Here is a 15,828-nt window from a genome sequence, read left to right on the forward strand (position 1 = left end):
GCAGGACTTTGTGGCAGAAGCCAACGAGAGCTCCTATTATCCAGGGTCAACAGCAGCAGATGGAGGGGCTCTTTCCCCAGGGAGGGTGGATGGGTACAGTCTAGCAGAAGTCACTGTGTCCTGGCAGCCACCTGTCAGCTACTCAGGCTGCTGTTTCATCTCCCCTGAGACCTTGGCTTTAGAAGCATCACACCTGTGACTGAATTCTGGGCTTGTCACCAGCTGTGTGGCCTGAGACACAGTCACTAAACCTATGTAAGCCTCAGTCTTTCCATCCACAAAATGAGAATATTTAGAGTCATCTTGCAGGACTGCTGTTAGGATCAGGGATTGTGTAGGCAAGAATATTAGCCTAAAGTCTAGCACAGTTTGCACAAAATAAGCAGAAGGAAGTTGCTTTGTGTAACCTAGATGTGGGTTCTGAACACTTGCATGTGACTCTCCATATCCTCTGAACAGGCCCCGACTTTTATATGCTTTGCTTCCATCTCTCCTAATGGTTGTAAGTCCCTGGAGGACCAAGTTGTCATTTCATACCTCAACTTTGTCTGCAGCTGCAAACTGCAAGACACAAAGCAGCCGCTCATCTCCTGCCTGATCCACTTGGCAGCCAGGCCCGCCAGCCCTCTCCGCCCTGCAGTGCCCAAATCCAAGGCTCCCAGGCAGAGTCTAAGGATCCCCGGTGGGGGAGACTGTGTGAGGCAAAGCCAAGGCCCCAGGCCAAGTGGCATCACAGTAACTTATACTTTGAAAACAGTACAATTTCATGGATTCTCTTGTCTTTAACTGTGTTCGTAAATAACACACTCTCAGTATTATATTTTTCTTCATGTCCCAGTATGAAAACAAAAATAAGGCTTTGGAGTTTAAGTCTACATTGGTGTGCTGCTGACAACCAACTTGGTACTTTCATCAGCTACGGCCCTTTCTGAAATGCTATCACAATTTCAGGATGTCTCTGAGCTGTACACAAACACACACACGCACACACACACACACACACACACACACACACACACACACTTGAGTATTTTGTTTAACCCAGGGTTTGACTGAGGGATTTGAACGGATATAAGAACCAGACAAGGGGCTGGGGATTTAGCTCAGCAGCAGAAGTGCCTGCTTTGCAAGCATGAAATCATGAGTTCGATCCCCGGTACTGATAAAAAATAAAGCTTATGAACCAGACAAAATAAGAGAATTTTCAGTCTCTTCATTTGCTATGAACATTAAGTTTAATATTAGCATTTCCTCAAGCATTGGATTATGTTTACAACTCAGAATAGTGTTCTATTGTCATGTAACTACATTCCTACAAAGTGGAGTGTCATGAGTCTCATTTATGTTGTCATAGATAAATGTCTGGTTCTTCACAGGCCAGAGCAGTGTCTTGGATGTGTACCTACCAACTCTTAGGACTGGACCTCTTAGACCATTACACCTCTTCTGTAAACACTTAGTGTCCATATCTTTCACCAATATCTTCACTGAAAGCATTCCTGAGAATGCTGATTTGCCTTGAATTTTTTATGAAACTGCATGATCCAACTTTACAGCTCTTCCCCTGCTGGGTCCTAGCGCCTGGATGTATGAAGCATACGATCTTCATGTTAGTGCATCCCAATTCCCAAACGTGTCTTCCTTTAATTTCTGCCCTCACTGAACATTAAGAGATGCTGGGATCAAAACACTGACCCAAAGATCATTTGCTGTTACTAAAATGCAACTCAGATTCACTCCATTTTATTTTTCAAGGAAACTGAGTCTGTCTTTCTAGGAGACATTAAATAATACAAGGCTTTAAAAGTCTTTGTTCATTCAAAAGCAGCGCCACATTCCCCCCAAAACTTACAAAAACACCTTCCCTCCGCCTATCGCCTATCCTTAGTCTTTATAGTAACATTTTTGTTTATATAAATTTGCCCATACTCTTTGTTTGTTATCCAGCATGGTCAAGGGCAAGTCAGGGAAGGCTATCTTTATTCTCTCAACAGAAGTTTGGCCTTGACCCCCAAGTCCTGAGTAGGAGAATGGGTCCAAAGGGAAGCACAGGACATGTTGTCAATGGCATGATTGTGGTGACCTACACAGTCAGGTCAGTGGCACTGAAGTCCAAACAATCGTGTGACTGAAATGTTCTGCATTTTACCACACAAACCAACTGGAAACCTGCCGTAGAAAAATTCTCAAGTGTAGCGATGAGCTAACTACCGTGCTCCCATCTTTCACCACACATTCACTCCAAACTTCGACCCAGTGCGCTCTCCTGTCTATGTCATTCTGCTCTCACAGGAACCCTAAGCATTTACTACTCCATCTTAGAGGAGAAGAAACTGCCTTTCAAGTGACCACAGGTCTCCACAATCCCATAGTCAGTTCTCCAACCAGAGCCCAAGCCCCCAAACTCCTGCTCGCTGCTTCTTCCTTGGCTCGGCTGGAGGAGCTATAACACAGGTAAACCATCTGCAGGCATCCTAATGGATGCTTCTCCTCCTCACTTCCCCATCTCTAAATACCCTGCCCAATCCCTTTCCTCTGTTACCAGTGTCCAAAGAATGTACCCTCCCCAGATCCAGCCCTCAGCAGTGGAGTCCATCCCGAGGGCCACCGATGCCACTGTGTGGGCCATGCAGTCTCAGCCCAAGTGGGTCCGTTAATATTAAAGCCTCTGTGACTGCCTTGTCTCAGTGTGGGAAAGGTGTGCCTTGGCCCATCAGCAGTGTGTGGCTGCTTGTGGAGCCGGCATGCTAGGCTTATACATGACATTTTGCTATTTATACACAATCTTCTACAATCTTTATCACATAAAATATGATAGAGCATGAAAATATCAATCAATAAAATCTAGTGTGTATGAAACAAATGTATTAAGAATTATAATCATTTTAATTTTGATAATAACACAGATGAGTTGAAAACGAAAGGAATTTTTAAAATAAATATATACCTTTAAAATAAGAATTTCTGAATAGAAAATCTCTTAGGCTAATTAATGATGTCATTTAAAAATGACTAACTTGTATGTTTTCCCCTGTTGAGATAGCAGCATGCTTAGTTAGAAAATTAACAACCACTAAAAGCTGAAAATGAATTTTGCATAATATCATTGTCAGTATCTCTATTAGTTGATCTAACTTGTATTTTGAAAAACAATAGGAGAAAAGTAAAACTCATCGCACTTGGACAATGATGTCCTCTTAAAAGATTGAAAACCTGTGACAAATGATTGGCACAAAAATGTTTCTAGATCCTGTACCTGAACAACTTCTTCCAAGACAACAATCTCAATATATTTTTAAAAATTCTGTATCATTTTATCCTTTTTTTTTCCTATTTTGCTTTTTAAAATAAACAAAACATTTGCAATTCTTTGTATCTCTGCTCTCTGCTTTACAATGTGACATTGTGTTCTTGCCATCCGGGGGTGGAATCTGTTCCCCAGCCCTGGACTCTGGCCTAGTGTTGTGACTTGGCATGGCCAGGACCACAGTAAGAGCTATACTGTGTCCATTCTGAGTCTCCTAAATACACCATGTACACATCCCACCCAGCCAGCCTGCTGAGGAATGTGGAGCAGAGCTAAATCATCCCAGCTGGAGCTATCTTGTACCAGCCAGGCTCCTGCTGACCGAGAACTGTCCACAGACGCCCCCATGGGGCTGGCCAAGTGCAGGAACCTCCACTGAGATCAGCCCAGATCACCAACTCCCAGGATAATGCACAAAACAGTGATTGTTTTTAGATGTAATAATTTGGGAGTGTTTCTTAAAGTGTCAAAATCTAACCATCTCAGTACTAGAAAGAAAACCACATTATCATCCGTTGCTTAGTTCTAGGTATCTTTTGACAGAAGACTCCCCAGTACATGTGTTCTTGCCTCAAGTAATTTTACAGTTCTTCTTGTAGAATTTTAACTGTTTTTGTTTTTTTTGTTTTTTTTTTTTTTGTGCCTACCCCCCATTCCTGTGGACAGATTTCTTCCCAGCCAAAGAGGCACAAAATATTCCAACTCCAGCAACATTATCTTCACATGACTTTCCAGAAAAGAAAAGAAAATTGGCTTGGAAATTAATTTTTCAGAATTACTTATAAGCCATTGCAAATTAATGACCTGTGGCAAACCTTCCTTGGTAAAGAATCATTGCAGTTTTGGGAGATCATCCAAGTCCAAGAATAAAAGCTGTCTGTGGAAGCCACGTTTGTGCTCCAGTGCAGCAAGATAGAGCCCAGGCTACTGCTCCAACACTGAGACTTGAGGTCTGTAACATTTGAGGAAGTTTAAGTGGTGAAATCATAAAGCTGAGTGCACCTTGACTTTCTAGAAGGATTCTTAAGAGAGATTCCTGAGAAACAATCAGTGTCATAACTATGATCACAAACCCAGTGTTGGTATAGCTCTTAGGCTCTAGATCTCCACGTGAAAGAAGGAACACCCCAAAGATAGTGCCTGTGGAGGGTATCCTGTGATATGTGGATGAGCTATAAGATGACCTCAAAAGCAAGTAAACAAACAAAAACATCTATAGTCTACGTAAGTTTTTAGTGTTAAACACCTATTAATATGGAATTTGTGTGTGTGTGTGTGTGTGTGTGTGTGTGTGTGTGTTACTGGGGATTGGAATCAGGGCTTTCACATTGAGTTACATCTTCAATCTGTTTATTTATTATTTTCAAGACAGGATTTCACTAAGACACTAAGTTACTCAGGACAGCCTCAAAATGTGGTTCTCCTGCCTCAGCTTCCCAACAGTGCTAGGATTACAGGTGTGTACCATCTCACTCAGATATAAATACAGAGTTTTATTCATTTCCACGTCTCACTGCCTTTAACATTAGACTTCCAATATAATGCCAAACACTGCTGCCACACCACTATGCCCACTGCTCTGGCAGGAGTATGAATGGCTTTTCTCCTTACTCTAAGAGAAGAGTGAAATGCTATGAAGCTGCTTCTGAGAGCAGCCCACACACATCCACACTCTGAAACACGCTCTCCCTGACCACAGCTGCATGCGACTCAGGGAACTCAGAGTGGAGCTAAACAGCACACAACATTTGAAGCTTTAACCACTGAAGCAAAGCAGCATAGGGCAGAAGTTGTTCTAAAGTGAAGCTTCAGAAAGACTGAACCACGCGCAAAGCTGGAGCCAGTAAAGAATAAGCTTAGGAATCTGCCGATAACAAGTAGAAAGTGACCGATGATGTGCTGGAATCAGTTCCTACCAGCTCAGAAGAGCAGACTGGAAAATATTCAGGAATTTTGCAAACACTAGAAAGAACACCAAGGGATATTAAGAAAAGATTTTAAAAGAGAATTTTAAAACTTTATGACAAGTTTAAAACTTATTTACAATGAAAAGTTCTTGAAAAAAAACGCAACAAATTTGAGAAGACATCGAAAATCTGAGCAGTCCAACAATTTAAAAAATTGAATAAATATTTAAACATACAGGCACATATGCACAATTAGGACTTCTCCCCCACAGAATTTAGTAAACTAATTCTAAAATTCTTTCACAAAGGTCAAATTAGCTCAGTTACTCCTATAAGAAATATGTTAGTGGTATTTTATCAATGCATAATTTAAAATGCTAGCAATTCTGGTGGCCTGGAGCCACCTGCTGTTCTAGACCCGGTTTCCAGCACCTACCTATCCCTCCCAGTCCAGGGCGAGCTATGATGGGTTTATGTCTTTATTTGAAGAAAATGGGCTATTATGCAGCCATTGGTACCTGTTTGGGGGAAACATAGCATGCAAGCAAGAAGCTCACAGCCTCAGCGGGGAAAATTTCTTCATGTCAGAGACCTGGAACCGTTACAGTCATTTATGTCATCCCTTCTTCCCCAGACAGAAGATTATCAAAAGCTGCAAGCAAAGATCTCTTCATCTTATTGATGAAGTCACTAAGATGCCAAAATGTCTGCCAACGTCGACCGCAGTGTTTCAGAGCAGTTCTATGATTGCCAAGTTTGAGGGCAAAGGAAATGGAATCAAGACAGTTACGGTCAACATGGTTAACATCACTAAGGCACTTAATTGGCCATCAGTTTATCCCACCAAAGTCACTGGTTGTGAGCTGGGAGCACAGACATAGTTTGCTGTAAAGATTGACCGTTACATTGTCAGTGGATCTCATGAGGCGAATAAGCTGCAAGACATGTCAGATGGAGTCATTAAAAAAAAATGTTCTCTGTCCTGAGCGTGAGAATCCTGAAACAGATTTGCATATGAATCCAAAGAGGGGAACAGGAGGTAACTCCTGTGATGCCCTTGGCTATGGAGGCATGCTTGACACACATAAACTGCACATTCATTCTCAACAACCCACCTGAGAACAGTGACAGTGGCACAGGAAAGAAAGAGAAGGAAAAGAAAAAACAGAAAGGGCAAATCCAAGGAGAATGGCTGGGTATCCAGCAGAGAGACCCCATGTCTACCACCCCCAAGTGAAATGAGCCCTCCCCAACAGGCTGTGGAAGAGGAGGACAGCGACTTGGGGAGGACACACCAGAGGAGGCTCAGAGGGGCAGGATGGGTGAGATCAGCAACCACACCAAAGTCTTGATGCTCAGTGACAACTTGGAGAGAACCCTAGAGGAGTGTGTGAATATCCTGTTTGATTTTGTTAAGAACAAAAGCAAGAGGGCATTATTAACTCATATGACAAAGAATTGTTGCCGAAGCCGAAAGACTACCTGTAAAGCTATGGGCCCTCTTGCTCTGACTGAGGTCCTTTTTAATGAGACGATTAGAGAGCAAATTAAGAAATACCAATGCCATTTCCTCAGATTCTGTCACAACAACAAAAAGCAATACCTTCTTCGTGGGTTGGAGCGTGCAGTGGTGATGTATTCAGCTCATCTCCTCTTTGAGAACCCGCCTATCTTGAAGGAGGTGTATGATGTAGACCTTTTAGAAGAGGAAGTCATCATCAACTGGGCAGAAAAGGGCTCTAAGAAGCACATTTCCAGAGAACTTTCCAAAGAGATTCATGTCAAAGCAGAACCGTTTATAAAATGTTTGAAGGGGGCAGAAGATGAATCCTCCGGTGGTAAAGATGACAAGAAGATGAAAACACTGAGTGAGGTGGTTTATTTGAAGACTGCCGGTATGCTGGGAGCTGAGGCTGTGAAGTCTGACAACAGGGATGATGACATGGATATCGATGCCATTTAAAAGAATGGGTGTGACCCAGCTAACAGTGCAATGCTGCGCATTGTCCTCCAGGATCAGCCAGAAGTGCAACAGGTATGTGCGGAAAGTCAGATGGCTTGACATCGTGCTATACTTTCTCCTAAAATCTGCTACTGTGAGTGGGCTGTAATCATGCCAAGTGAGACACCTAGGGAGTCCACATACGTCAGTGAACAGAGGTAGTTTGCTTATTGATCATGTGTTTCTTTTGGAGAAACTAGTGGTGGACATTTTTGGATCACATTTATACAGTTATAAAGATAAAGATTTGTTTTTGGTCAAATAAATAAATAAATAAAATGCCAGTAATTAAAATGATACGGTACCTGGTGTAGTATAGAATATAGGGATACAACTATAACAAAGCTGAAACAAAAACATTTAAAAATAGTTACTTGCAATATAAAGTTTTGTAAGTTGGGGGAGAAAAGAGTCTGTGTAATTAATGGTTCTAGATGAATTGCTGATGCTTGTGGATAAAAAAACAATCTGCCCTTAAATAAAAACAAATTCAGTCCCTGACTCACACCACACATAGATACTAATACAAAGCAGGTCAAAGGCTAAAACTGATAGAGGAAAATATAAATTTTTAGCAAAAAACATAGGAAAATATTTTCAGGGCCTCAAGCTAAAGATTATAACAGAATTAAAGCATCAATCCCAACCTAAAATAGAATATTATACAGCACTAAAAATTAATTGTAGCTATACCTAACAACATGGCTAATTTTTAGAAATGTCCAAAGTTAGTGTAAAAGGGTAAGTAGCGAAAGATTACTTGAAGTATGATAAAAAATTTACATAAAAGAAATGATAAGCATGAAGTTCAGATTAATGGTCACTTTAATCATAGGAACTTAGGAGGATTTAAGGGAGAATCTACTATGTAAATATGACAAAATTTGTTATGTCTTTTTTTAGCCCACAGCTATTATTATAATTAATAAATTGCATGTATGTTATATATGTTATCTGTAAATTTTGAATATGATAGCTTTTAGAATAAAAATCTTACCTTTCTAATGACCTCAACTCATTACACAAAAATCAATTTATTTATAATTGGAACTCCTCAAAATCTAAGTGGGCATTTGCTGAACAGGAGAACAGGTGAGAAGTTCAACAGGTACTGAATTTCACTGGAATTGTTCAAAGACAAGTGATAAATCTTTCTTACGTTAATAGAAATGTTTTAAAGTAAATTTAACAGTTAGCTAACTGATTAGAATAAGTATCTTCTACATCTGAAAGCCTGATTTTTGGAATAATTTTTTAACTAGCTTAACTGTTGATGTTGGCTAAAATTGCTAACAATACGAAGTTCATATTGACACTGCCCTTCTCCTCCAGTCTCAGAATTAGAACAAATCAGTTGCTCCCAGAGAAAGCTAAGGAGCAGCTTTAGCTCCCAAATGACTTTCTTCTCTTTTCCTCTTAAGTTAATTCATTATTACATGTCATTTCTCATTGGTGAGGCAGAGAGAAAGGAGGGATGGGATAGGTACATATTTTTAGTGTTTTCATGAGACTCAGTCTTATGCCACTAATTATCTAAAACTGGTATTGAAATGAATTTTAGCAAGCTGGAAATTCTAGGTATGATCTTAGAGAAATTCATTACTTAATCCTCATAGATTCTAGAGTTAAGGAGAAAACCTTTCACTAAAAAATGTTACTGACATTCCTCATATCCCTCACCACAAGGAGCCTGGGGTACCAAGGACCATGCCTGTCACTTACAGGAAGCATGTAAAAGGAAGTCAAAAGCATAGATTTAATAAATGTACTTATTTCATCTGCCAAAAGGCAAAGGCGATCTCCACCTAGAAATAAGAGAAGCCATAAAAGGCATACATGAAGTGGGGACATGATGTCACTTATCAAAGCCTGCCAGAAATGGAACCCCTTCCTCAGATGACCCCGAGAGCTCAACCATCTCTGTGATGATCCCATCAGAGACCTCTTCCCTGCCTTGAACTTGCCAGCCCATCTACTGTGTCTGAATAATTTTATTTTTGGCTAATTACCATGACAAAAAGGATCATGACTGTAATCCTGGCAGTCTGATTTTACATCAGATCCACAGGAGGAAGTTGATACTATAGACTGAAAACTTTCCCTCTTTTCTGTGTTCAGGACCCCTCTTAGTGATACAACCCAGGATGGTTGTGCCTTTCTGGGGGAAAATTCAATCAGGTCAATCTGTTGCGAGCAGACTAAGGACCAGTGAGACACTCGTGCAGAGAGGGAACACAAACTCTGCAGACCTGCATCAAGGTTCTGTCTGCTGTCTTTCTTGAGTCAGTATATAAGAAACCCAAGTTTGAAGGAGAAAGGAATAGCTTATGTTAACCCCCAAAATGCTGCTGGCACAGAGGATTTTCACTGGTCTGAAAATGACAAAAAACACAAAAGCCAAGGCATCTCTTGGTGGTCACGTGACCTTGCCAGTTCTCTAAACAGCCTCTTCTCCTAGGGACACTGTGTGGAGCCTCTGCAGTCGGGAGGCTTGCCGCCGCCAGTGCAGGAGGAAAGCAGGTGGATGGATAAGAACCATGGCCTTGCTCCTGGTGTCTCTGCTGGCGTTCCTCAGCTGGGGCTCTGGATGTCATCATCGGCTCTGCCACTGCTCTAACTGGGTCTTCCTCTGCCAAGACAGCAAGGTGACAGAGATTCCCACCGACCTCCCCCGGAATGCAGTTGAACTGTGAGTATCTGAGCAGGACAGCTGTGTGGCTGGCGTTTGTGCCTTGGGCACTGGTGTTATTTTCACATGAGGCTGATATCTACTGGGCTGAAACAGTTCTGTCTGGACAAACTCTGTGGACCCCACACACCTCCCTGCTGTTTCCCAAGAATCTGAGGTGCAAGTCTGAGCCAGCAGTTGTCAAGGAAGGGCAGTGGGAAAACCCAGGATCCAAAGACAAAGGGAACAGTTTTAAGTCTTTTGGACACTTTTGCTCCAGGGTTCTGTACTGTCTTTTAGTGGAGCCAGGATAGTAAAAGCAAAAGAAAAGTAGAAAATTTAGGAGACCTCAAACTGGAAGAAGAAAGATGGGCTGATTTAAGCAGAACACACAAAGTGTGTCTCCACTCTTGACACCAAAGTCAAGAGTGGCAGAGGCTCTGTCTGCAAAGGCAGAAGCAATTAGTTCTTAAGCTGAGATTTTGCTGAGTGGGGAAGAAAAAAAATTCAGGGAAAGACTGCAAAGAAAATAAGAATAAAAGGCAGGAAGCAGAGAGGGAGGGTGACAAATAAAATGGTCTTTTCTGCAATCTTAGGTTTTTCCTGAACTGTTTAGCAGGAAGTAAACAGTCTCGTAGTTAGGCAAGAACTGAGACAGCATCTCAGGCTACCTTTGCATTTCATAAATTAAGGATCTGTGGTTGAAAAGGAAGTTGCACAGGGTCTCACAGGGAGATGAGACAGCGCGCACAGGAAATCAGGGCTTTGGCCTGTCTCTCCTCAGGCCCTGTGTGGGATCCAGAAGAGCGCTGAGAGCTGGGTAGGGGCGGTTCAGGGCTGCTTTCTCTGTGACCTGAAAGTGCTGCCTTCTATGCTTTTGTCCCAAGCTTCAGACAGAAACCCCATTTTGGATGGAGGCAGCATTTGTCTCCTAAATTTATTGATGACGTTTCATTTCAGAAGGAGGTGACATTTTTCATTTCACAAATTGTCACCTTGACACCCAAATGTGCTGAGGTTGCACTTCAGACTTGTGCTCAGGAACAAAGAGTGGCGACTTGGTTGCCTGCTGGTCACTCCCCCTTTGACACCCGAAGTCAGTGTCTGGCCAGAGGCAGCTGGAGAAGCAGGAGAAATAACCAGCTGGCTCCATGTTTCAGCAAGCCTGCCTCTCATGAAACAGCTCTTCCTTATTATGCTGAAGGTGTGTCTGTGCGCAGAGACTCTGCTTTGAGAGGTTATTCTGAACACAGGAGGAGGCCAAGGGACTTGGGCTTCTGCAGGAAGCCACCTACCCCACGTGACTTTTTAACACGGACATAAAAATGATGTACAATGATGTAACCCTTTCTGAGCTATGGATTCCACACTTGTAAATGCAATCTGCTTGGTGAGATTATTATAAGCATTAAAGGTTACAGATCCTCCTGTCCCTTACACCAATTTCCCCCTCTCCTGGACCTCTGCTACTTCCTTCATGGTCCCCTGCGGGCCCAACAGTGTCACTCAGTTGTCAAAGCAGACAGCTCCTAATGAGACATGATTTTAGGGTGAATCTCGTCTACCTTTAAAATTCCCTTCCATGGTATCCTGTCTGCTGCCTGAAATGCACTCTGCCAGAAAAGATTTTTCATTCTAGAAAAGAAAGGGAGGATAGATGGAAGGAAGAAGGAAAAAGAAAAGGAAAAAAGACAGGATGGAGGAAGAAAGGGAAAAAAGAAGGAACAAAGAGAAAGATCTGCTCTCCTACACCCTGAAGTCGCAGGCCAAATATGTGCAGGAATATTCGGGAAAGAGCAGGGATGCACTTTTAAAAAAACTAAGATACAGATGATTAAAATGCATCTCTATTTGAGAGTATTTTGCCCCTAAGAAAGGAAAACATGAGATATTGATATTTTGTGGAAAGAGACTGTGGGAGGTGGGATGCTAGACAGAAACAAATTTCACACTCTTGACATACACTAGCTCTGGGTGTATCTAATAAAAGACAAAGCCGCATAAAACTAGAAAAGAGAAAGAAAGTGCTTGCCAGTTTTTGGCCTTTTCCCTGACATGAGAAATGAATAGTTGTTTAGGAACTGTGGGGACGAAAGCTCTGGACAGGCATTAGGAAAGCTCTGTACACTCTCAAGCAGTGCTCCAATTAGACTACCCTGAACCTCGCCTTTGCAACCTTCTTTGCAAGCGTTTAGAGGGAAGGAAACTTCATTGGTTGTTAGATAAAATAGAGAAATTATTTGTGAGTTGTTTTTAGTGTGTTAATCACTGAAGGGCAGATAAAATGTCAAGTGAACTGGGACCCCGACCTTCTTGCTTGTATGAAAGAGCAATTGCTTTTTTTTCTTACTTGGATGGAATCAGGGTTTTATGGAGTATTAATAAAAGCAAGATGAAATGATCTATTCAATTAAGTATTCCTAATTCCCCTTGTAGTCTTCCAGGTGTGGATAATGACTTTGGTTGTAGGTAAGTGGAATCGCTGGCCTTCCTGACTATTTAATCCATCTGTATGAATCACTTCCTGGTTACTCAGGTTCACCTGGAAGAAAACAACCCCAACATTTTACCATGTGAATTTTTGTTCTATCACTCTGTCCCCCCTGCAGAGCTTAATTTTGTTTCATGTATCTTCTGGCTATCACCAAACACGGCTAGTGCTCTGCGATCTCCACACACCGGTACAAACACCAAAAGAACATAGACTGGTAGATTCTGTTTACCACTTGGCTCCTGCTTAGCTTTTATACATACTGCTTCATTAAAATGTCACCATAGAACTCTAAGTTTAGTATTATTGCCCTGTTTTTCAAGTTAAACAAGTCATGGACAATGTAAATAACCTAGACAGAGACATTCCTCCAGATCCTGGTTAGCAGAACTGAGAAACAAACTAGAATCTGTTTGCATCCCTTCTGCATGGATATGTTCTGTGTCTTTTGACTCCTTTCTTCTGAGAAAATAAAAAATGCCCTGGCTGGTTTGGTCTAGAAATCATACATATGGGCACTGCAGTGTCTTTTGCAGCTGCTGGGTTCTACTGTGTTGGCATAAAAGCAGCCATAGATACTGGTGGGCAGCCTGAGGAAACCTAGCATCGTAGAGAGAACTTAGACTGGGTCAGTAAATTCAGCAGCTGGGAAAATTTGGAGGCAGTGTTTATAGTTCACCTTCTAGCTGGTTCTGAGAAGTCAAAGACAGTCCAGTGTCTAGAATCAGAGCACCTGTCCAGATCCAGGGGATTGCATTATACATTTGCTCTGTCATCTTGGCTCCTGCTGCAGAATGGAAATACCAGTGTGTGTCTAGATCACAGAATTGCTGTGATTGATGTAGGTGAAAAACTTAGTGCAATGTCTTGCATTTTGTTGTTTTTGTTGTTATCATTAATGAGGTTGATCATGATGGTCATGGTGGTAATGACACTGCTCTCATCTGTAAAATACTAGGAAAAACCCACTTTCCACAAAGAATCAAACCAGTCAACAAGTATGAAAATTTTTAGAAACTATAACTCTGATGTAGTTTACAATCTCTCTCTTCTTTAAGAATAACAGTGTTATAACACTGAACCTCCATGCATTTGCTAAACCTATTGGCATTTGCCACAAACTCAGGGGTAGATTTGTTCTGACCATCTTTGGAAGGAATTCTGATTTCTGACTTATCTAGAAACTGTATCAGTAGAAGGCAGTCAATGAGTCAAAGAGGGTTCTTTTGGTATTGCTTTATTCTTCCTAAAGTTTTAATTCCTAAAGAAAATACAAACACACATTCTTAACCTGAAACTGTAAGTCTAAGCCATATGAATACAGCTAGCTTCCTCTTCGTAAAGTTCAGATGGATATGATACTGAAGGAGAGAAGGGTCCTCGGATGGTCATTCCTGCTTGGGGAACCCTGTCCTGGGTTTACGGTGTAGATTGCTTTTGTTGAACATTTTCCTTTCAGCAAGCTTTCATCTTTCTTTGCAATCTCATTTGACTTGAACATACATCAAGTTATCTAATTGTCTTTAATCCCCTTTATCTTCTTTCTTTGCTTTGCATTTGCTGTCTTGTTGTTATGGTTTAGAGTATTTCCCATATTCCATAACTGTAGATCATGATTTGCTTAGGAGCTTGGGAAAATGCTTCATTTAATCCTTTCTTAGTGGGTGTTAGTTATGAGCAATGTATCAGTGTTCTGCACTAAAAAGAAAGCCAATAAGTTGTGTGATTTAGGAGTGAAACGGGGGTTTCAATGCTTGCAAATTGCTTAATTATGTTTAATCATGGAATCTTTTTTTAAAAACATCTTAGATATTAATATTCCCTAGAACACACTGTTGGAAATGTTGGTCTATCCAAGCTCAGCTGCCAGAAAGAATCTCTTCAAAGGTCTGAATGATAGCCAGATCTTCTGACCCCCCAATTCAATATTTGATAATGGCTAAAACAGAACCTAGTATGGATTTATATTGTTTTGTGTGAGAAGTAGCTATGTAAAAATGTTGCATTTTCTCACAAAAAAGGTGATTTTATGAATAAAGAAAATGTGATGTATATATACACAGAAGAGTATTATTCAACCATAAAGAAGAACAAATTCATGCCTTTGCAGGAAAACGAATAGAAATAGAAGTCATCATATTAAGCAGATAAGTCAGATTCAGAAAATCAAGTGTCACATTTTTCTCTCATATATGGAATCTATGGAGAAAAAAGTAACATGAGAGTAGAAGGGGACAATTATGGAAGGAAAAGAGAACAGAGAGAAGAGAGGGGTACTAGGGAGAATAGATATGGTCAACACATATTTCATACATGTATGAAGATGTCATGGTAAAGCCCATCATGTTGTAAAATTAGCATATGTCAATACACAGGCATTGCGTCGCATGCCTGCAATCTCGCACTTGGAAGGCTGAGGCTGTGAGTTCCACGCCAGTGAGAGCTACATAGTGAGTTTCAGGTTCAAGGCCAGCCTGAACTACATTGTGAGGCTCTGTTCCAAGTAACCAGAGGAGAAGGTGCAGAGCTATTCAATGAGTTGATTCTATAAATCTTAGAATAAAATATTTGTTAAATATGTGTGTGTGCGTGTATTAAAAATTATAACAAAGAAAGCTTTTTTAAAAAAGTGATTCTAAGGCTATGTGGGGAGCTCTGTTACATGTCACTGTCTTGTAGGTTTCAAACCTTTGCAATCACTCACATCTAATCAGTTCATGAACACCTTTCACATTGCTAACTGTTCATTGCTATCATTGCTCCCTGGGCCCTGACTAGCTAAAGTCTGGGTCTTAAAATTCCTACCTAACTTACTCCTTCCTAGTAATCTGTCTTTGCTCTAAGGCCCCTGCACACCTTCAATCCGTTGCCTTCACAGCTCACCCCTGATTTCGATTTAGGACTCCCCGGTTCAAAATCATTTGATAGGTCAATGGCTCCTCTTTCATTCTCCAGCAGGAGTCCCGCTGCCAGGCTGGTAGGGGCTTTCTCTCCATCACAGAGCACACGTGTGCCTCTCTGGCTCTTCACGTCATGCATTCCACTCTGCTTGACCTTTGCTTCTTGCGTTTGCATCCTGCTAACCATAATCTCACTCCCAGCTCATCCCTTCCCACCCCGGCTTTATTTAATCTGGTCTTGCTGTAAACCCTGATGCAGTTCATTTCACACTTAATCTTGTTTCCTTTTAATTTTGCATGTGTATCTTATTTCTTCAATTGGAGTGAAAATTTCCTTTGAGCTACTTATTATTGTTCCGGGTTCAATGCAATGCGTGTTTGGGACCCTCAATTACATGTGGAACAAATGATTTAATAAATCAAAGGGAATTACATCTGTTTACTCGCTCTGCTTCTCAGGATATTGAAGAAAAGAGTTCTATAAAAGATGATTATTGGCCTCTCCTGCAGTGAACTCTATAGAATTTGATAGTTTTCTTGTTTTCCTTGCTTT

General features: G+C 41.2%; 1 protein-coding gene and 1 pseudogene across 1 annotated transcript in view; both read left to right on the forward strand.

The window, feature by feature from the left end:
- Positions 1-5,917: 5,917 nt before the first annotated feature.
- Positions 5,918-7,177, forward strand: LOC100726307 (eukaryotic translation initiation factor 5-like; annotated as a pseudogene).
- Positions 7,178-9,662: 2,485 nt separating this feature from the next.
- The window catches only part of Fshr (follicle stimulating hormone receptor), a 169,168-nt gene continuing 163,002 nt past the window's right edge, over positions 9,663-15,828 (forward strand). Inside the window, 1 exon segment of the mRNA NM_001172949.1 lies at positions 9,663-9,905. Coding sequence (NP_001166420.1) covers positions 9,754-9,905 — 152 coding nt within the window. The 5' untranslated portion in view covers positions 9,663-9,753.

The sequence above is a fragment of the Cavia porcellus genome, unplaced genomic scaffold (assembly GCF_034190915.1).
Source record: "Cavia porcellus strain 051 isolate PalLab524CR breed Dunkin Hartley unplaced genomic scaffold, mCavPor4.1 scaffold_1, whole genome shotgun sequence".
Classification (NCBI taxonomy): domain Eukaryota; kingdom Metazoa; phylum Chordata; class Mammalia; order Rodentia; family Caviidae; genus Cavia; species Cavia porcellus.